The sequence below is a fragment of the Lissotriton vulgaris genome, chromosome 7 (genome assembly GCF_964263255.1).
Source record: "Lissotriton vulgaris chromosome 7, aLisVul1.2, whole genome shotgun sequence".
Taxonomy (NCBI): Eukaryota; Metazoa; Chordata; class Amphibia; order Caudata; family Salamandridae; genus Lissotriton; species Lissotriton vulgaris.
Window position 1 is genome coordinate 158,681,862 of NC_141695.1, and position 21,519 is coordinate 158,703,380.

Consider the following 21,519-nt stretch of genomic DNA (forward strand, 5'->3'; position numbering starts at 1 on the left):
CACACCATTCACCTGCACTCACAGTGATCACTCTGCACTCACAATGTACTTGCGCTGTTCATTCTATACCTCACTCTGCAGTCACACGAGCACACTACTCATCCTGCATTAATGTGACACTTCACTCACCTGACCCCCCTCACTGCTCAATAAGCAACTCACTCAAACAAGCCCATCAGTAATCATGCATTCATTCGTCCCATTCTGAACTTGCATCCGCACCCAAATTCATACGCCACCTTACTCACCCTGCAGTCACTCCTCTTACCCGGTTGTATGACGTTACAACGCATACTTTTACAAAGCATGCCTTTACAACGCATTTTTCACAATGCAACATCCTTTACAACACATTCCATTACAATGCATGCCATTACAACGAATTGTCTAAAACTACCTTTACAACGCATCCCATTACAACACATACTACCTTTACAACGCATACCATTACAAAGCATGCCATTAAAAGTATGGTAAGTATTGGATGGTATAGGGGTAAAAATTACTATTCTAACTCCAGGGGTGCAAAAGTAGGGTAAGTGTTGGATAGTGTAGGGATAAAAATTACTATTCTAACTCCAGGGGGTGCAACAGTAGGGTAAGTGTTGGATAGTGTAGGGGTAAAAAATACTATTCTAACTCCAGGGGGTGCAACAGTAGGGTAAGTTTTGGATAGTGTAAGGGTACTATGCGTTGTAATGGTATGCGTTGTAATGACTGCGTTGTAATGACATGCGTTGTAGTGTCATGCAATGTAATGGTTGCGTTGTAATGGCATGCGATGTAAGGGATGTTGCGATGTAATGACTGTGGTGTAATGGTAGTGCGTTGTAAAAGTTGCATTGTAAAGGTTGTTTCCCGCAGAGGGTTAATGTGCCTGCTACAAAGAACGTGTACCATGCAGATCACAAAACTGAGTGTGAGTAAACTATGAGTAGCGCTATAAAAAAATGAAATGTTTGCCAGAAAGGTGCTATAGAGAGATGAGGTGCATTGTTAAAGTGAGAGGTTGAATGGGGAGAGTTCAGATGCTGTAAAACTGGTTGAAAGAAAATGACCTGCAAAGTTAGAGAAGAATCCGGGGTTAGGAGAGGAGAGAGGGATGGAAGGAGAGGAAAGCAGCATGGGTAAACTGCTTAACTCTGCACAAAACCGTCAGGTTTTTAAGGGACTCCTGCCTCTCCTGGCTAGGGCCAGGTGAGCTTCTAATGAGGCAGCACGTATTCCTGCGGAGTGGAAGGCCCTTCCTAAAGGTTGACTAGAAATCTTTCTGATATTAATTGCTGTACTTTGATCATAAACGGGTACGGATGGGGTGAAATCTTTCCTCAGTGTTACTGTGTGTAACAAATGTCAAAATAATGAAGTAATGCTATCCCAAAATACGCGGCATCACATAACATCACTTACATTTTCTTCCCACACAATTTAGTCAAGCCTGTCGCGTAATTTGGTCCTCACTTGCCTCATAATTCTAGTAGCCCTGCCTACAGGGTTAGAATTTTTTGTCAGGAGGGGGTCCTTGCGCCTCAAAATGTTGACAGGGGGGGTCTCGGCATCCAAAAGTTTGAAGACCTCTGCAGTAGACTCATTTCCAGGTGCAGAGGTTCCAAGATTCGTAAAGGAACAATACTCATATAGCTATGCTTTCTTGTTGACGGTCCTTACATCAAGCAGCCAATATCGAGTTGTAATGTACCCTTAGGAATGACCTTGTGGGTGCCAGTCCCATTTCAGTGCCGACCCGACCCCCTGCACAGAGTTGAGGCCAGTTGATCACGTAATTTGTCTACCCCTATAATTGTGTCTTAGTAGATACCAAGTATTGGATTTACAAAAGGCCTGTTAAAGGCCCTCTGGGCCGGTCACACCACCACGCACCGCGCACACTCCCCGTGGGTGTGCCCAGGCTGCCCCGATCCCGCCGCTGCCCGCAGCTGTGCTCCTGACCACTGGTGTGGTCTCAGCCTCCGTAGCGCAGCGCCGCTTTCTCCTGCTGACTGTTTGTTTTCCCCCCTGTTGCCCGTTTCATGACCTGTCTCCTGTGATTTGCGGTTTGTTTCCCCTCTGATTGTTGCTGTATCCTCTGTTGCCCTTTCTGTGCCCAGCCTTTGTCCTCTTATGTGTTGCCCGCTGTTTTCCCTTGCTGTGCCCCCGCCGCGTTTCCCGCCACCTCCCCGCTCACCGCCGCTGCTCCCCTGCGGCCCGCCCCCTTCCACCTAGGACCCTTCCCATTCGCCGCCCCGCTCCCGCCTCCCAGCTGCTCCTCCCTCCCACTGGACCTTATAGGGAGGAGTGCACGCAGTGGTGTGCAGTGACCTCTGACCCTCTGGGCTGGTCACACCACCACGCACCGCGCACACTCCCCGTGGGTGTGCCCAGGCTGCCCCGATACCGTCGCTGCCCGCAGCTGTGCTCCTGACCACTGGTGTGGTCTTAGCCTCCGTAGCGCAGCGCCGCTTTCTCCTGCTGACTGTTTGTTTTCCCCCCTGTTGCCCGTTTCGTGACCTGTCTCCTGTGATTTGCGGTTTGTTTCCCCTCTGATTGTTGCTGTATCCTCTGTTGCCCTTTCTGTGCCCAGCCTTTGTCCTCTTAATTGTCCTGTTATTTGTTGCCCGCTGTTTTCCCTTGCTGTGCCCCCGCTGCGTTTCCCGCCACCTCTCCGCTCCCCGCCGCTGCTCCCCTGCGGCCCCGCCCCCTTCCACCTAGGACCCTTCCCATTCGCCGCCCCGCTCCCGCCTTCCAGCTGCTCCTCCCTCGCTCCGCCCCCCCCCCACTCTCCTCATATGGCAGAGTGGCAAACGTGCAGCGTTGACGCTCAGCGGGCGCGCCCTAAGCGCGCCAAAGGTAAGCCAGTCTGCGCCCGTCCGCGCCTGGACCGCGCCCAGCGCCCGAACCCCTGGCCCCCGCAGACACCAGCCCCCCCGCCGGACTTACAACACCACCGAACTCAACGCACTCAACACCGGCCGAATCCCGGGATGCTACCGAGCCACCCCGAGACGAACCCACGGACTCTTCAGCTGCCACTCCTGCAAGTTCACCTGCATCCGCACCTGCACCGCACCCGCCAAGCCGAGCACCAGCAGCAACCACCTGAAGTGCATCCTGCTCAACACCCGCTCCGTCCACAGACACGCCGTCGAACTCTGGAACCTCCTCGACACCACATCCCCAGACATCGCATTCCTCACGGAAACCTGGATGAACGCCTCCTCAGCACCCGACATCGCCATCGCCATCCCGGACGGATACAAGATCACCCGGAGGGACCGCGGCAACCAAACTGGAGGAGGCATCGCCATAGTCCACAGGAACACCATCCGCATCACGACCAACACCAACGACACCCTGACAACCGCCGAACACCTGCACTTCCAGATCCACACCACCCCGAAGACCACCCTCAGAGGCACCCTCATCTACAGACCCCCGGGACCCCGCACACAATTCAGCGAAGACATCGCCGACTTCATCACCCCGCACGCCCTCCCCTCCGCTGACTACATCCTCCTCGGGGACCTCAACTTCCACCTGGAGAACAACAACGACCGCAACACCACCACCCTGCTGGACAACCTCGCCAACCTCGGTCTCAAGCAGCTGGTGACCACCCCCACCCACTACGCCGGACACACACTCGACCCCGTCTTCTCATCCAGCAAGGACATCGTCTTCAGCCACGCCACCGGTCTCCACTGGACGGACCACAGCTGCATCTACTTCAGCTTCAAAAGAACAACGGTCCACCACCACCAGCAACTGGTTGCACGCAGAAGCTGGAACAAGATCACAGCCGACCAGCTCGCCGCATCCCTGAGCCAGCACCCCCCCACCAGCTCAGCGAACCCCAGCCAGGCCGCCGACAACCTCACGAAGTGGATCAGCAGCTGCGCAGACGACCTCGCCCCACTGAGGACCCCACCTAGCAGACCCGGCAGCAAGAAAGCACCCTGGTTCACCGACGAACTCAAGAGCTCCAAGAAGAACTGCTGAGCCCTCGAGAGAACCTGGCGCTGGGACCCTACACCAGACAACATGACCACCCTCAAGCTCGCAACCCGAAAACTCCATCAACTGATCCACGCCACCAAGAAAACTGCATTCAAGAACGACTGGACAACAACGCACACAACAGCAAGGAACTCTTCAACATCGTTAAAGAGCTCTCCAACCCCAACGCCGGAAACAACAACAGCACCCCATCTCAAGACCTCTGCAACTCCCTCGCCTCCTACTTCCACAACAAGATCGCTGACATTCACAACAGCTTCAGCACACAACCAACGCTCCCCACGACCGCACCTACGCTCCCCTCCACCACCCTACGCGCCTGGACCCCGCTCAGCACCGAAGACACCATCCGCACGATGAACACCATCCACTCTGGATCTCCAACCGAGCCCTGCTCCCACCACGTCTTCAACAAGGCCGACGCAGTCATCGCACCCCACCTGCGGGACATCATCAACACCTCCTTCGACACCGCTACCTTCCCTGAGAGCTGGAAGCACGCCGAACTCAGCGCTCTACTTAAGAAACCGTCAGCAGACCCCACCGAATTCAAAAACTACCGCCCCATCTCACTCCTCCCGTTTCCGGCCAAAGTCATCGAGAAGAACGTCAACAAGCAGCTGGCCGCCTTCCTCGAGACAAATGGATCCCTCGAACTCTCGCAGTCTGGCTTCCGGGCCAACCACAGCACCGAGACCGTCCTCATCGCTGCCACCGATGACATCCGAGCCCTGCTCGACAACGGAGAAACAGCGGCCCTCATCCTCCTGGACCTCTCCGCGGCATTCGACACGGTCTGCCACCGCACCCTAGTGCAGCGCCTCAGCAACGTCGGAATCCAGGAGAAGGCACTGGAGTGGATCATCTCCTTCCTCGCCGGAAGGACACAGAGAGTCCGCCTTCCCCCGTTCAGATCAGAAGCCACCAAAGTCATCTGCGGCGTCCCTCTGGGCTCCTCGCTCAGCCCCACCCTCTTCAATGTCTACATGAGCCCCCTTGCGGCCATCGCACGCCAACACAACCTCAACATCATCTCCTACACCGACAACACTCAGCTGATCCTCTCCCTCACCCACGACCCCGCCACCGCCACCGCCAACCTACACGAAGGGATGAAAGACGTAACCGAGTGGATGAGGACCTGCCGCCTGAAACTGAACACAGACAAGACGGAAATTCTCATCCTGGGCTCCTCTCCCTCCGCCTGGGACGACTCCTGGTGGCCCCCCGCCCTGGGCAGCGCACCCAAACCGACAGACCACGCACGCAACCTGGGCTTCATCTTGGACTCCTCCCTCTCCATGACCAGACAAGTCAACGCCGTCTCCTCGTCTTGCTTCAATATCCTGCGCATGCTACGCAAGATCTTCCGGTGGATCCCCACCGAGACCAGGAAGACGGTCACCCAGGCCCTCGTCACCAGCCGACTGGACTACGGCAACGCCCTCTACGCTGGAACCACCGCCAAGCTCCAGAAGAGACTCCAGCGGATCCAGAACGCCTCAGCAAGACTCATCCTCGACATCCCCCGACACAGCCACATCTCCGGACACCTGAGAGACCTGCACTGGCTCCCGGTCAACAAGAGAACCACCTTCCATCTCCTCACCCACGTCACAAAGCCCTACACAACCAAGGCCCAAGATACCTCAACAGCCGCCTCAACTTCTACACTCCCACCCGCCAGCTTCGATCGACCAGCCACGCCCTCGCCGCCGTCCCCCGCATCCGAAGAGCCACAACAGGAGGAAGGTCCTTCTCCTACCTGGCCGCCAAGACTTGGAACTCCCTCCCAACCCACCTCCGCCTGACCCAAGACCACCTCGCCTTCAGGAAGCAGCTCAAGACCTGGCTGTTCGAGCAGTAGCGGACCCCCCCACCCTCCCCAGCGCCTTGAGACCCTCCGGGTGAGTAGTGCGCTATATAAATGCTTTGATTGATTGATTGAAGGAACATCAAAATGAGGTATTCACCGGTCTTTGGGATCCTACACAACCTTTTTACAGTGGTACGATGCTTGTTCCAGATTAGTGTGTTGTGTTTTGACCTTTGTAGCTTTTGAACATTCTTTGTTATAAACTTAGTCACATGCAAGAGGTATCTATCATTAGTGCAGCATATATAGTAGCTCCCATGAGCCTGAAGGGCGCATAACACCGAAATTATGGAAGTGCTTTACTTCCCAAACTGGATCAATATGTGGTATTTTTCTTATTTGCTTTATGGATGAAGGCGCCTGTGCCACGACAGTGACTACAAGGGCTTTATCCCACTGAATCATCCAACTTTGCATCCAGAGCTGCCAAGAAACTTAACTAAAGAAACCAATGTGACCTGCAGCAGGATATAGTGTGGAAAATGTTGTTCCACCTGAATCCATAGGTCTTAGTTTTAGAGATCTGGGACCATCTTCCACACAGGTGGCACGCTTCATCCTCGGGGTTCCTGCTCCTCGTTGGTCAGGATGCGCACACAGGTGGCACGCTTCATCCTCGGGGTTCCTGCTCCTCTTTGGTCAGCAAGTGCACATCCAAACGGGCTCCAAAAGATGGAGCGGCTAGCATTGTTCTTTTATCAAACACAGTCCTGTATGGGTTACCTGGATGATATGTAGTAAGGGCTTGTAAAATGTGATTTAAGATTACCTGGAGGTAAACACTGATGTATTTATTACATTTTTTGCTACTTCCGGTAAGGTTAAACAAGCATTGGCATAGCCAATAGGTCTCCCCTTTGGGACCTTAAGTGTTTAGCCATGCAACAGTTGATGTTGTTGCAGGAAGGATATTGTGCTGCATAACTAAATACTTATAGGGACCCAAAGGCGAGGCCTATTGGCTATGCCAATGCTTGGCTGACAGTAAAGACCTGATGTGATAAACAGAAAATACCTTTAAGAAGCACTACTGAGCCTCTACTCACAAGCAGATACTGAAGTAAAGATTTTGATAGGGCAGATGTTGCACACTTTAGCTGGAAAAGTGCTTCTTTTGCACTTCTGCCTGGTGGGAAGTGTAGGTTCAACAAAGCAGGACTGAGGCGGTTGTATTAACACATCATTGTTCCAGGCTATATAGGCCTGGTATGTTTATTATGAAAAATTACAACAATGTTAAAGCCAATGGGCGCTTGCGGGTAGATTGTCGTAACACTGTTAAAAGCTTGTAGACTGGTATTTTGTTAGAGGGAATTCTCAGAGATTACCATAGCAGGCAAGGGTTTGGTTATCTCCATGACAAACCTACAGGGTATAAACTTTGTACTTGGTGAGTCTTTCTTATTCTTTTTTTAGAAATGGTTCTATTTCGTTTGACAACTGTAATTGTGCAACCATTTGTAATTTTAGGACTTCAGACAGATAATGGCCTTTTGGGAACACATGCAAAACAGTAGCGCCGAGTTGTTTATGGTGACATGCTAACCTAAAAACTATAGGTCTAATCGGCTCATTGGAAAACGTTATGTCTGAGGCAATAGGTCTAATCAGATTATGAAAAACACAACAAGCCTGACTTTAAATATATGGATGTTGGTCGGTGATTTGGTCTAATTACTATTACTTACGTTACTTGACACGTTTTAACACGGAAAACTCATTATTGCTAATGTTTTTTTCATGAACGTAATTTACATTTCATACCTTGTTTGTGCATTTGTCATACTCTTCATTTCAAACTTTTCACTTAATCTTTAAATGACTATGCAGAACAAATTAAATGCATAATAGACTTCAACCCGGGGTAACAAGGGAGGTTCTCAAATTATCAACAGTCCAATCTTACTGACAAAGTGTCCTTGGAACTGCTACGGACCACCATCTACAAATCACGCAGAGACCAATAGGCACAGAGACTGTCATTTTTACATTTTAATTCAATGCCTGCAGGTACCTTCAATGAATAAAAAGTCATAACTGAATTACCACCTTGTCACATGATCTTCAATGTGCCCTCTTGCATAAGCTTGCAGCACAGAGATGCATGCCACTGTGTAAATACCCAACTACCCAATGTATGAAAAGTATCTGGAATTATCTTGGTTAATAAGAAACTATAATAAGAAAGAGTAGCAGGACCTCATCACATATTTTCTCACTGGTCCAGATGAAGCCACTTACCATCAAGAAAGCGGGTTTCAGCCAGGTTTCTGCCTGAGGGAGCAGGGAGGCCGGGTGCATTTAGTCTAGTCAGACTTAATTTCCTCTTAGAGGCACCAGCTGATCATTTAAAGCATCCCTTCCCTAAAGGCTGGTCTACGTGTGCAAAAGCCTCCCCACAAGGGCATGTACACCGTTATGGTCGCGGCTCCTCGTGTAACACTTACCGAAGACTGTGTTGGTGGGGTTCATCGCCACTTGGTTCTTGGCGGCGTCTCCGATTAGCCGCTCTGTGTCGGTGAAGGCCACATAGCTGGGGGTGGTCCGGTTGCCCTGGTCGTTGGCGATGATCTCCACTTTGCCATGCTGGAAGACCCCCACGCAGGAGTAGGTGGTGCCAAGGTCAATGCCGACTGCTGGACCCTTCGACATGTTGCCTAAAAGACATCGACCAGACAGGAGTAAAAAAGTGGCACATCCGGCTCACTGACTGCAGAAATTAAGACCGTTTGTGCTTTTTTCATGGGTCGCATGGCCCTTGGTATTTTCATGGCCCAGACTTTTCCCCGGTGTAGGGATTGTACACAATGTGAGGGGACCAAAGTCCGTGAACTGCCATCAGCATAACATCTTGGCAAGTTCCATCTGCCATTCTTTTCTATAATGGACTTTATTTATATTCCCTTTTATATGTACTTTTGATACATTTTTAAATCCTGTACTTGCAAAGGTTTTTTTTTTTAATCATGCAATAAAGTTACCGGTATTAGGCAACAATAAACAGGGATATGTAACTGAGTTAGAGGAATTGCAGGTTAATAAGGTGTCTCTAGGCAAGGGGGTGGTTGTCAAGAGAGATACATGCTACAGAATGTGATCAAAAAGCCAACTCTGAGGGCTGGTTACAAGGGGCACTCGAGCCAAAATTCAAGCCTGGTTTTGTTGCCTGGTTCCTGTTTTACCTGTCCTGCATGCTAAGACTACCAGTCAAGGAACGGGCTGTGTAACTAGGCCCTAGAGTTGTTGCGAAGCTTTGGAGTAACACGTTTTACACTAACTTCCTGAAATAAGGCAACGGCGAATACAACACTGCAGCCACATGTACAATTTTAGCGCTAGAGAACTGAACAATGCGAACAACCAGAAAAAGCGGGGATTGTTTTTTGCACAAATGGATGAAAGGACACATTGAGCTCTTAAGTGCGAAAGCGCAGAATTAACTCTGATTTCACATAACTCCGCAAAAGCGAATTACACGAATTTTCACAAATCTGATTAGCATTAGGCTAAAATTGGCATCAAGTGCGCACCGAGGATTTAGCTACAGCGTCCTGCTCACTCCCACCCCCCCAAACTCCGACCACTCCTGTCTTTCTAACATATTCCATCCTCACTACACCCCCTCCCCCATTCCCAATCCACCTTGGTGGTGGAAGACCGATCCCCCAACTGGTACTGGATTCCCCTCTGTCCCACCCGTTCTCTTCATCTCTCCAGCTCGTACTTCACCCGAAAATACAACCGGGTCCCACAACGCCCCAACTGGCAACAGGGCTACCAACAAGGTCCAATGTTTCAGGGCCCACCACATGACACCCCCATGGCAGTACCCCTTCTCCCCACAGGGCCCACCACAATTTTACCCTTTGAACCCGCCACCTTTTCAAGGCAGAGGTTGGGGCAGAGGAAGAGGGCGAAAGCGAGGCGGACAGAAAGGGGTACAGTGGCAAGATCAACCGACACCACAGACCATGATGGAAACCAGGAGCACCACCTCCAGGGGGAGAAAAGTCTAATTGTCAACCTTTCAAAAAAAGTTTTGACTTCAACGGAGAAGAGCGTTTTGGAGAAAGGTCTCGGGTTCGTACCGACTCCCACCCCAGACAGTTTTCAAGAGATGATTGAAACAAGACAACTCTTCAGAAAAATTCGCCTACGAGCCTTCTTTGATGATAAACCTGAGCCCACGAGCCAAGACACCGGATTAAGGAAACCTTCCACCTTTACTCCCACTGATGGGATGGTCCCCCCAGAAGTTCTAACATTCGAACGAGCGGTCCTGGCCAGCCTGAAGAAAAAAACACACATTCAACAATTTCATAACCTGACGAATGCGGAGAAACAAGCATCCATCGCTTCAGGCAATAATGACACCATTGTTATTAAACAAGCAGATAAGGGTGGCGCCACGGTCATCCAAGACTATGATGATTATGACCGAGAATGCAGACGACAACTGTCCAACAACACCCACTACAGACCCCTTACTGTGGATCCAACTAAACGACTGACAACTACTATCATGAGCCTAGTGATCGAGGGTGAAACTAATGAATGGATTACTAAGAAGGAAGCAGACTTCCTCATCACCACAGAACCGGTCACGCCCTACTTCTATACCCTGCCCAAAATTCATAAGGGTTTCACCCTGTTCCTGGGAGACCCATTGTCTCCGGAATAGGGTCTCTTTTGGAACCAGTGTCCCAATTTTGCGATGTTTTTTTCCATCCTACCTCCAGGACACCAGAGACGTCCTCCGCTTGATCAATGATGTGGACGGCAGAGAGGACGTTGACATCCTCTTGACCTTAGACGTGGAAGCCTTGTACACGAACATCCCGCAACAGGCAACCCTGGAGGCCGTGGAATCCGCTCTGAGGTTGGAAGAATGGTCTTCCCCGACCCCGATCTCCTTCATTATGGAACTAGCCAACATAGCTCTAACGGAAAACTTTTTCAAATATGAATCACAGCTATACCACCAGATCCGCGGAACTTCGATGGGTTCTACTTTCGCACCGAGCTTGGCTTGTATATATATGGCCACCTTCGAGAAACATTTCATCTACCCATCTGATCACAACCCATTCCTTGAAAACCTCACCTTATGGCGTCGCTACATCGACGATATTCTGATTTTCTGGAAAGGAGACCGGTCTAGTTGGGAGGCCTTCTGCGCATGGATTAATCTCCAGGATCCATTTCTGAAATTCACGGGTACCATGCCTGAACACTCTTTACCCTTCTTGGATCTGACTATACACCTGACTCCCACAGAAATCACCACTACCCTCTACAAAAAAGAGACCGACAGAAATAGCCTCCTTCTATATAACAGCCACCACACTAGAGCTTTGAGGGACAACCTACCATTTGGCCAATTTTTAACGCTCCGCAGAAACTGCAGCTCGGTGACGGACTACAAACAAGAAGCGACTACCTTACAGCATAAACTCCAGGACAGAGGTTACCCAACAAGACTACTTATCAATCGGTGAAGAGAGCGCTCAACAATAACAGAGACTCTCTGCTGGAAATTCACACCAAGGAGACAGAGGATATCATCACATGTGTCACCTCCTACACCAAAAATTCCACGTTCATTAAAAAAACAGTGAACTCCCACTGGGGTATCTTGAACTCGGCAGGCTTGGAAATCCCCCGTCCCCGGTTTGCCTTTAAAAGAACAACCAATCTTAAAGACACTCTGATTCATACTCGACCAAAGAAGACGAACACTCGCCCTCAGAACACCCTCTGGGATTTGCCCCCAGTTATGGGCCACTACCGATGCGGCTCGTGTGTCGTATGCCCCCAATCAACACAAGGTAAAACCATAGTGCTGCCTAATGACTTCACCTGGCACCGAAACAAACACACGAACTGCAATAGTTCTAGATGTATCTATATGCTGACCTGTCCATGCAGATTAAACTACATTGGAATGACAATGCCCACGGTATAACTACGCATTATGGAACAAAACAGCAATATTTGCTGTATGAAGACACATACTCGTCTTTACGAACACTGCAAGCAACAAGGTCACCCTGCTGAGAGCATACAATGGACTGTTCTTGAATGTCATCCATTTATCAACCAACAAGCCTTATACAAAATCGAACAGCGATGGGTGTACCGTCTACGAACTGATACACAGGGACTTAATGATTCTGTCCCGTGGACTATGCTAGCCAGATAAACCACACCCGTGTGGCCACACTGATAGTATAAGAAATACTATTAGAGAATCAGCACACGTTTTGATCCAATCCCCTTGACCATTTCAATGTTCCAACATGGCGTCTGGTTCATCCCGCTTGGCATGGTGATTTTGGCACCTTGTTTTTAGTATCAGGCTGCCAAATAAACCCTTCCAGGACGGTACCCCCAATCCCAAATAGGATAGGTCGAGAAACACAATGTGTACTCATTTATTACTAGCGGGCCACACAACCCCCCATCATCAGATATAGTTGGGCCCCTTTTAGTTTATTTTATTTGATTTTTAACCGCATCGCTGCTGCGGCGATTTTTGCGCTGTGCGGCTTCGTCATCAGCACACGCCACCCGTGGCCGATGACGAGCTGAGCTCGTCATCAGCAAGGAAGGGGTTAATTTATTTCCACCAGCCCATGAGATCCTCTTATCGGATCACACGCACAATATCTGAAAGTACTGACTTCTAAACACTACAGATAGAAACCCTTATTCCAACTCGAGCAACATCACAGTCTCACCCGTTTCAGAAGGGGCAACTCTGCTTTAAGATGGCGCTTAATCAGGGCACCTGGGATAGCCTTTCCCCTTTCCCCGCCCCTCTCCCTGCTCGACCCACCGGCAAACACGCTTGGCCGCGTTGCCTAGCAACGAGGCCCCGGACACGCCTACCCACGGCAATCGCGTACTGAATCATTTAAATGCGACTGGGACTCCTGTTGAGGTACCGGCTGTCCTGCGATTTCACTCTGTCGCCGTGCGAGGGGTAGGTGCTGACAAGCGGTTGCCTCGAGCTTTGAAGGTAAGGAGGGGAGATGGGTTGACTGGAGCTGGACTGCGATATCCTCCGCACTCCGGCTCTCTCGGGGTAGCTTTTTGTGGCTCTGCTCCCGGTGCCCCGGGCTGCCCTCAGATGGACTGCTTTGGTCTTGGCTCTGCCGGGGGTGTCCTACCGCGAGGCGCCGTCGGGCTTCGAGCTGACTCCTTGCCCCCCCTTAGAGCGGTGACGAGGTCTGGTAGCGACGGAAACATCCATCGTGTTCGCTTGATGGTGATTGGCTCTGGGCGGCGACGCTGTTTGGGGCCCGATCGGTGCCCGCGGTGTCACTACACCCTCGGGTCCCTTGTCCGGATGTTGTTCTCTTGGGTGTCTCGGGGTCCGTGACTGGGCTGCAGACTGCCCTGTGGTCGGCATGGTCCACCTGTATCGCCACCACTTTGTGCCCAGAACACCGGGACAATGTACCTTTATCGACCTATCCCTCTTCTACACCCAGGTAAATACCGAGCAGCTCAGGCCCCACAAGGACAGTCTGTGGGGACCTTCCTCCAGGGATTGTGGGTAAGAACCAACATTTTATCAACACACACTGGGGCCCCCTTTACCCCCATCCCTTCTCAGGCACATATGGCTACCCTCTAAGCTACTATACAACCATTTGCATTTTTGGCACATGAATTAGCAAATAAGCAATGGGTGTAGTACACTGTATATAGATAATTATTTTAAAGTGTTTCACTGACGCATGTCTTCCAATGAAACGCACGATTATACTCTTTCTCTCTCACTGTTCGTAGTTGTGACCCCATTGAGCCACAACATACACTGGGAAAATGGCTCTTCCCTTTCTTGATGTTAAGACCTGACCTACATATTGGATATGAGGCTGCAAAGAATGATTAGTCTTTCATTCGTATTTCTATGATTATTTTTTTTCTCTTAGAGCGGGCATCCACGCAGGACTCCATCCTGCCTTGGTACATTCGACCACGCAGGTTGTATATGATACATCTGACAGCCCGGATAAGTTTTTTTAAGTTTATGAGCACGTTAAGGTCCTGAAGAATTGCCTATATGGCATGAAACATGTTGACCACACCATAGGTGAGGGTTGAACGAAGCCCAACTACTTCACTTTGAGCTTCGGTACCCCTCCCTTCACTCTTTTAATAAGGCAGTTAGCCACACGAATAAAGTTGTCTGAGTGGACTATACTTACCTTTTTTAAATCACTCCTTCACGCTCACTACTTCACCCCCCAGGCCCCTCACACGCACTCATCCACTGGCCAGGAACAAAAGAACTCCACCAAAGTGTAGCACTCCGTGCTACCCGTCAGGCATTGCACCGCCAGCCGGACGCTGGAGCAGGAGGCCAATGATGAGACGAAACAACCATCAGGTAGGATGACAACAGTCGTCCAGCTTTTTAGTTGTGTGAGGCATCCTAAGTTCCGATAAGGAATTCCTTGTATTCCCAGGCACGCCTATATACATCCTTCAGTGAGAGAGACACTTTGTTAATCCTTATTCCTTTGGGGAACTTTGTACACTCTTTTGTTATTATTTGGTTTACTTGTCAGACCCTAGTACAGTGCACTGAGTGTGCCCAGGGCGTGTAAATCCAAATGCTGCCGGTGGGCCTGCAGCACTAGTTGTGCCACCCACAGAAGCAGGCTTGTAAAATGTGTCTAAGGTCTGCCATTGCAGAGCCTGCGTGCAGTCTGGTACTGTCATGCTGACTGGGCAAGTGAACCCACTTACCAGTCCCTAAGCCTTCCCTTTTCTTCATATCAGTCACCCCTATGGTAGGCCCAAGGGCAGGGGGCATTGTAAGTATAAGGTAGGACAAGCCCTGGTCTTTGTGGCATGTCCTAATAGTGAATTACAGCCATTTTCGTGTTTCAGTGTTGCAAGGCTACCGGTTCTCCATCGGCCAGAATGGGCTGTTAGAATTATTACATGTTTATAATCCTAACTGTCCCAGAGAACATGGTAGAAATTAGAGTTTAGTGTGCCTGAACTCAGAATGATAAAATAATTTTTTTAGTAAAGTTGGTTTTAACATTCTGTGTTTGCAAATACCACTTTTTAGAAAGTAGGTATTTGCTTGTCTAACATTTCAAGCCTGCCTTTACTAGGTCGAGTATTCCTTTGTCTGGTTTTGTGAGTGACAGGGCTGGGGGATTCCAAGAGACAGGGTGAGTCAGCCAAGTGGTGAATAGAGAGATCTGCATCTAGATGGCAGGAAGGAGTTGCACCTGAAACTTGAATAGGGCTCTTTTCAACAACAGCTAAGGTGCACCACAAACAATAGTGTATAAATGAATATTACAATAAGTTGCAAACGATGATTTTCATTTTATGGATTTTCAATCTTTATTCAGCAAAAATGGAGTACCACACAGCCGACGCGTTTCGTCCCACGCAGGGGACTTCTTCAGGGCTTGTTGTAATTGAAGCTGACCTCCCGATGGATGTGACCTGTGTTCTGTAAAGCGGTATTCATAAGGCCTCAATTGTCAAGTAGTATCTTAAGGTTTATATATATGTATAGCCTGAACTCTTATTCAGGGCGTTTTCTTGACTTAAGAGGCGGTCACAGGCTAAATTATATCACCAGTCATGAGGTGGAGATCAAAATATAGTGGTCTCTTTAAAAACTTAGTTCAGGTCCTTGGTCGTAATTGATCCGTACGGGCCTCCGGAGGACTTATGTTTCAGACGGAAGTTTCCCATTTGTTATCCACAGAGCAACTCCACTAAGACTGGTTCTTAAAAATAAAATACAGAATCAACTTGTATCTGGAGAAATACCACGTTTCTATAATACTTTCAAAGCATCAATTACGACCAAGGACCTGAACTAAGTTTTAAAGAGACCACTATATTTTGATCTCCACCTGGACAAAAGACAACCTCTGATCACAAATCAACACCATGATCGAGAATGCACTCTTCCAACTGAGACGTCACTGGGGGATCTGATGTTACATTCCTGATCAAGACCTGAATACTCAAGTCCAAACTTTGGTACTCTCCACACTGGACTACTGTAATTCTCTACTTGCAAGCCTCCTTAATAAAGTCCATCCTTTAATCAGCTGCGTGGATGCATCTGTGGGGCTAAAAGAAATGACCCTTTAGTTCATAACTCTCTGCTGGCTTCCTATTGAAGCTAGGACCATACATAAGACTGCTTGCATCACTGATAAAGCCATTCACACATCCGCCCCTCGCTTCCTAACAAACTCGTTGCGAGGGAGAATGGATGAGGACGAGCTATTTTTAGACAAACTAACGTTTGTCCTCTGTCTTTGAAAACGGAGCAAAAGTGACAAGATAACAAGATTTAAAGGCATTTTTATTGCTCACAAAGGGACTGAGCAATAAAGATGCCTTGAAATCTTGTTAACTTGTCACTTTTGCTCCGTTTGGGGATTTTCCAAGTTACTAGACCTGCAGGACTAGTACAATTTTTCAGATTTGTCGAGCCCTGGGCTGCTCCATCCTCCAACTTTCAAAAGGAAAGACTTCAGGCGCAATCATACTCAGGAAATTCAACCTGAATCTGGAACTCGCTACCTTCAAACCTTCGTACCAGCACCTCTTTTCTCATCTTCAAAAGAGAACTTGAAACTCATCTCTTCCAAATGTCACTTCCAAAGACATTTTTTCCCAATTACACTCATAGCCAAGCTCCCCGCCATGCATGCCCTCACATTAAATGGTATGACCCTGACTGCTACTAACGGTTATATGATTATACCACGCTAACCAGTACCACGCATGGCATTACCACGCGAATTTTACTTCGCAAGTGGCTTTAGCACGCAGCATTTTTGTACGCAGGATTATTCTACGGAAAAAAACATCTTCGAAACATCTTACGTCCCTAGTACATAATGATAGTGATAGGCTAAAAAATGTGAAATGAGGCATGGAGAGGGGTCAGTCTACAGAAGGAAAGGAGGGAAACACTTCATACTTTTAAGTCAGGGTAATTTTTATGATCATAGATTTTTTTTCTTACCCGACACCTGCACCCTTTCATCAGCAGCCCTTACTTCCATCATCCACAGAAACAAGCAAAACACGTCTAAGAAAATAAAAAAAGGACTGCTATAATGACGGACACGCTACGACGTTGTGGAGGCTCTTTCATTGATGACAGGGGCACTGAAGTCTGTTTTAATGTAAGTTTTCTTTTTTTATTTCCGCTCGTTTTTTTTTTTTTTTTTGGGGGGGGGGGGGGGACCCCCCCCCCCCCCCCGCACCCTCCTCCCCCCAAGCCCCCTCTTCATTATTTGACCTTTAACTCACATTCCTTTACTACGTATTTCGTAGTAAAGGAATGCGTGGTAAAGGTTATAGTGGTAACCACGCATGCGTTGTAAAGCATGCGTGGTTACTGCATTCGTGGAAACGGCTTCGTTGTAGTGGCTGTTTCCCCTACATAACACTTCTTGATCATGTCATGTATGTATGTATGAATTTTACCGTTTTTTTTCACTTTTATGGCCTCATAGGCCGAAATAAGGTATTTTGATGATGATGAGTCATAACTTTGAAACTTAACTTGTATTCAACTCTTGTAATATTTATCAGTGTAACCTGAGTCGCTTTAAACAAATATGTACCCTGTGATTAATATGTAAATTGTAAATATGTAACTCTTACCCGGAGTAACTTTAGTAGCGATACGCATTGTCCCGTTACTCCTAATCTCTCATGCAAGTTCTTGCCTCTATTGTAAAGCGCCTTGGGTAATATCCGAGCTCCATACAATCTTATAAATAAGCATTACCTTGTTAGGGGTGGGGCACTCGAGCCCTACCCTGCAGACTGAGGTGTCCGGCCCCACCCTCTGTGGTTAATCTGCAGCCAGCACCGGCGGAGAAGGGTGTTCAGGACCCGGAGGTGAAAGCTGCATCTGGCACACAAGCCATGGTTACCCGCCCCCTGTGGCGGGGAGGGAGCGGCCCAGTAAGAAAATAAAGAAAAGGAGAGCAATTTCGCACGTCCCATCCACTTCTGCATTAGTTTATAAATACTTCCCCGGCTGGGGGAGTCAACCAAAGCGACCCTGCCATGGACCGGGCGCTCCTCCCACGGCAGAAGCTTCCCGAAGGAGTCACGGCTGCCAAGTGGCCCCAGGCCATGCGTGGTGCTTCCAATCCAGCGGAACCCCGCCCCGCGTGCACGCGGCTGACGCCACGGCGCCGCACACCGACTCTAGCCGCAATAGCGCCTCCACCTTGGGAAACCTCAGCAAGGATTAGTGCAGATGCAGGCAGCAGACTGCCCTTTCTGGATAGGATTAAACATCACCGTACCTACCAGGGCAGTGTCTAATGGTTTAACTCTGTCATGGGTATAGTGCCTTTTCATTCGCGTGCACGAATCAAGAGCTTTCTGGAAGGATCCGTGGGCTGCGCAGGCTGCAGACGGCGCCCGGACACACCTGCGCAGAGCAGCTGCTTACTCCTGCCTTTACTCACAGGCTCCGGTATCTGTGTATAGCGCTCCGGGGCCATGCTCAAGCGCCTTCTGGGAGGATCCACCGATGATAAAGGCTGGAGACGCCGCTCTGGGTAGACTTAGACAGAACTGTCACCTGAACAGGCTTTAAAGGCGTGAACTCCGATATTGGCTGGTATAGCTCCTCACCACTCGGGTACATCATATAGCGCTTTCTGGAAGGATCCACCGGGGATGAGGCTGCGAACGCCGCCTCGGGGAGACCTCCACGGACCGTAGGTTACGAGGGAACTCTCCTTCGGTACTCCACCCGGTATGCGTGTGTAGCGCTTCGGTCTTCGGGTGCACCGCCAAGCGCCCTAGCGTAGGATCCGAGGCGTGCACCAGCCTCGCCAACTTCTGGACGTTTCCGCTGCTGAGAACCCGAAGAATCCGCTGCCAGTTTCCGGGGCATTAATCCTGCCAAGAGGGGCTCGAGCAGCATCATCTGACCGATACACCAGCAAACCGGGGGCTCGCCCATAGTGGTCGGTGCCAGTATCGCCCATTCGCAGCGCCTTTTCACTCACAAACAAGCCTTGCTCTTTTTCCTGAGCCAAGAAGTTGTCCCTCCGCCCCCTCCTGAAATACTTCAGTCTGCAGGTTCTGCCCCCCTCGAGAGGCCGGCCTCTCCGGTCTTCCAAGAGTGCCGGGGGTTACGACACATCTCGGTTCTGGAAGGTTCCAGAGAGCAGACGGCGCTCGTTGCACGCGCACTGGTGCAAAATGTGCACCCGCAGCCTCCTGTGCACCGCAGCAGTCATGGACGTGCGAAAGGACCCCCGCGAAGCTGTACGGGAGAAAGCATCCTTCACACGCCGGGTGACAGCTCCCGCCCTGCACCAGACGTTATAGCTCAGTGGGCAGGCCGCCTGCTGCAGAGGTGCACAGTCAATGACAGCCCGAGCCCAGCGGTTTCACGCACGTTACATTCGAGATCAGTGCATAACCGCCGGTCCCAAGCTCGAAGGGGGCTCAGCTGTTCATGCGCCTGCTGCATGGAGCCCTACACAGCATGCAGACTGCAGCCCGGGTGCACCAGCCTAGTGGGTATCTGCTGTTTCAAGAAGAATCGAGTGGTCCGCCGGCCCCCGATCACAATAGGCACCAGTCCCAATGAGACAGTAACTTATTCGGTTAATGCACGTGCTGCTAACTAGTGCGTAACTTCCAGATAATTCGAGCTGAAACGTAACTTGTGAGTGAACAAGCATGCACCTCTCTGCACAACATACATGTCACAAGCTGCAATCCCACAGGTCAGTGGATTGCTGTACTAGAGCAGACATTCCAATGCCAGTGACCGCTCAGCTGGTTAAAGCACATGCTGCAGAAGATCGGTCACAACCCCCGTTAAAATCTCACAGGTTAACGAGCGCACTCCAGGGACCCATGCAGTCTGCAGGTACATGAGGCCTGCAGCACCGCGGGTCATCGCACCCGCTGCAGGCAAGAGTGGACGCCTGTCAAACTGTCACTGATTGTGAAACTGTTGCACTTACTATGTGGAGACGGTACCAGGCCCAACACTCGTATGTTAAGTCCTGCAGCATATGCAGGTGAATAACCCACGGGTGCAGGCTGCAAAGCCAGTGCGAGTGCTCGGCGGGTGAATGCCCCTGCAGAACAACAAACTTGGTCTGCAGGGCAGCATGCTCCAAATACGGAAAAAGGCTCCAATTGATTAAATACATCTTTATTCGTCAGGCTACAACAAGGCAGGTTAGTGCACTTATGTTCCAGATGCAGTGGTCTATTAAACAGCAGTTCTTAAATCACACAACCCCGCACAAGCAACACCCCAATGCAAGCAAGAAACAAGAATTGAGTTATCTATAAACAAAACAACTCTAAACTCTTTAAATTATTTGCATTTTTTTTCTAAAAGATAACGAAAAGTCGATTACGACCTGACTGTGTTTAAAACTTAAGAGTGTGCCCAAAGCTCCCAGAAAGGATTTGAACGCAGAAGAGGAGCTATGTGCATCCCACCAGCTGTGGACGCATAGCACACACCCTTCCCCTGCATACGCTACCTGTCTGCTGGTTCTGTGTTCGGTGCACACAGGGGAGCTCGGTCCGGGCTCTAGCACCTTTGCTGCTGATGTGGGGAGCGAGGACGGGGCGGGCAGAGCCTAAAGAAGCTTCTAGATTCAGCACCGAGCCGCCTGCACCCGCCCACCGTCCAATCACAGACGCCTAGGGCGCATCCTCTTCTTCAACAACCCAATCAGAAAATAGCCTCCGCACCAGCTGACCAACGAGACGCGCCCCCAGGACTGCCAGTCACTGTAAGCCCCGACCACCGGGAGCCCTGCCAGGGCTGCCTGCTGCTGACGAAGAGTGTGCTGGCGGCCGAGGGGAGAGGCGGGAGCTGCTACATTTTTTCCACCCTCCCTCCCTTTCTGGATCTTTCTGTCCGTGACGCAACCGCTAATTTTACTCAATGAGGGGGGCCTAATTTAGATTCAAATGTCAGGAGCCGGGGTGAGCTGGGGTGCATGTTCAGCTCAATAGAAAGTTTAAACTGAGCTTCTTCTGTACAATTCTGTTTATATTTTCGTATTTACCTGTTTACTTTTCATACACTTGTTCATACACGCCAACATTTTAGAAGAGGAAAGTGAGAGATTTAAAATAAGCATTGGTAAATGCAGCATGGTGAACAGTTGTGCAATATAAGTTACTGAAAGTCTGTTAAGTTTTCTGACTTATATTTTTTAGAAAGGCAATATATTGTGCTATTACTGTTATATTAAAGTGGAGAGATTAGTAGAATGGATTTGTACTATGATAAAAAGCATGTACCTGATAAAATATATTTAAAAAAGCGAGATTTACTCATGGAACAGAAGTAAGGCGAAGCTGACCGTTTCTAGGTGTGCTGCAAGGGCTCACAGCACTGTAATGACTAATGCTTTTGGACCCCTGAGTGTCCCCTCCCCACCTGAAGACAGCTGCCCTCCTCTTATGGGAAAAAACAGCAATTTCAGCTTCCCGTCTGTCTAAAGCAGAAAGAAGGAAACAACGAAGACCATTATTATGTAGAGCCCCCATGTGGCCTGAATCCCTTCTAGGCACTTTCTAGTTGAAAGAAACGGGACTGCACC

The 21,519-nt window shown here is 49.7% G+C and overlaps 1 protein-coding gene across 1 annotated transcript in view; it reads right to left on the reverse strand.

The window, feature by feature from the left end:
• LOC147701053 (heat shock cognate 71 kDa protein-like) overlaps nt 1-20,586 on the reverse strand; it is a 106,761-nt gene extending 86,175 nt beyond the window's left edge. Inside the window, exons 1-2 of the mRNA XM_086929848.1 lie at nt 20,446-20,586; nt 8,338-8,547 (exon numbers count right to left, since the gene is read on the reverse strand). Of these exons, the coding sequence (XP_086785974.1) occupies nt 8,338-8,542 (205 nt within the window). The 5' untranslated portion in view covers nt 8,543-8,547; nt 20,446-20,586. The remainder of the gene's footprint in view (nt 1-8,337; nt 8,548-20,445) is intronic.
• Between the last annotated feature and the right edge of the window lie 933 nt (nt 20,587-21,519).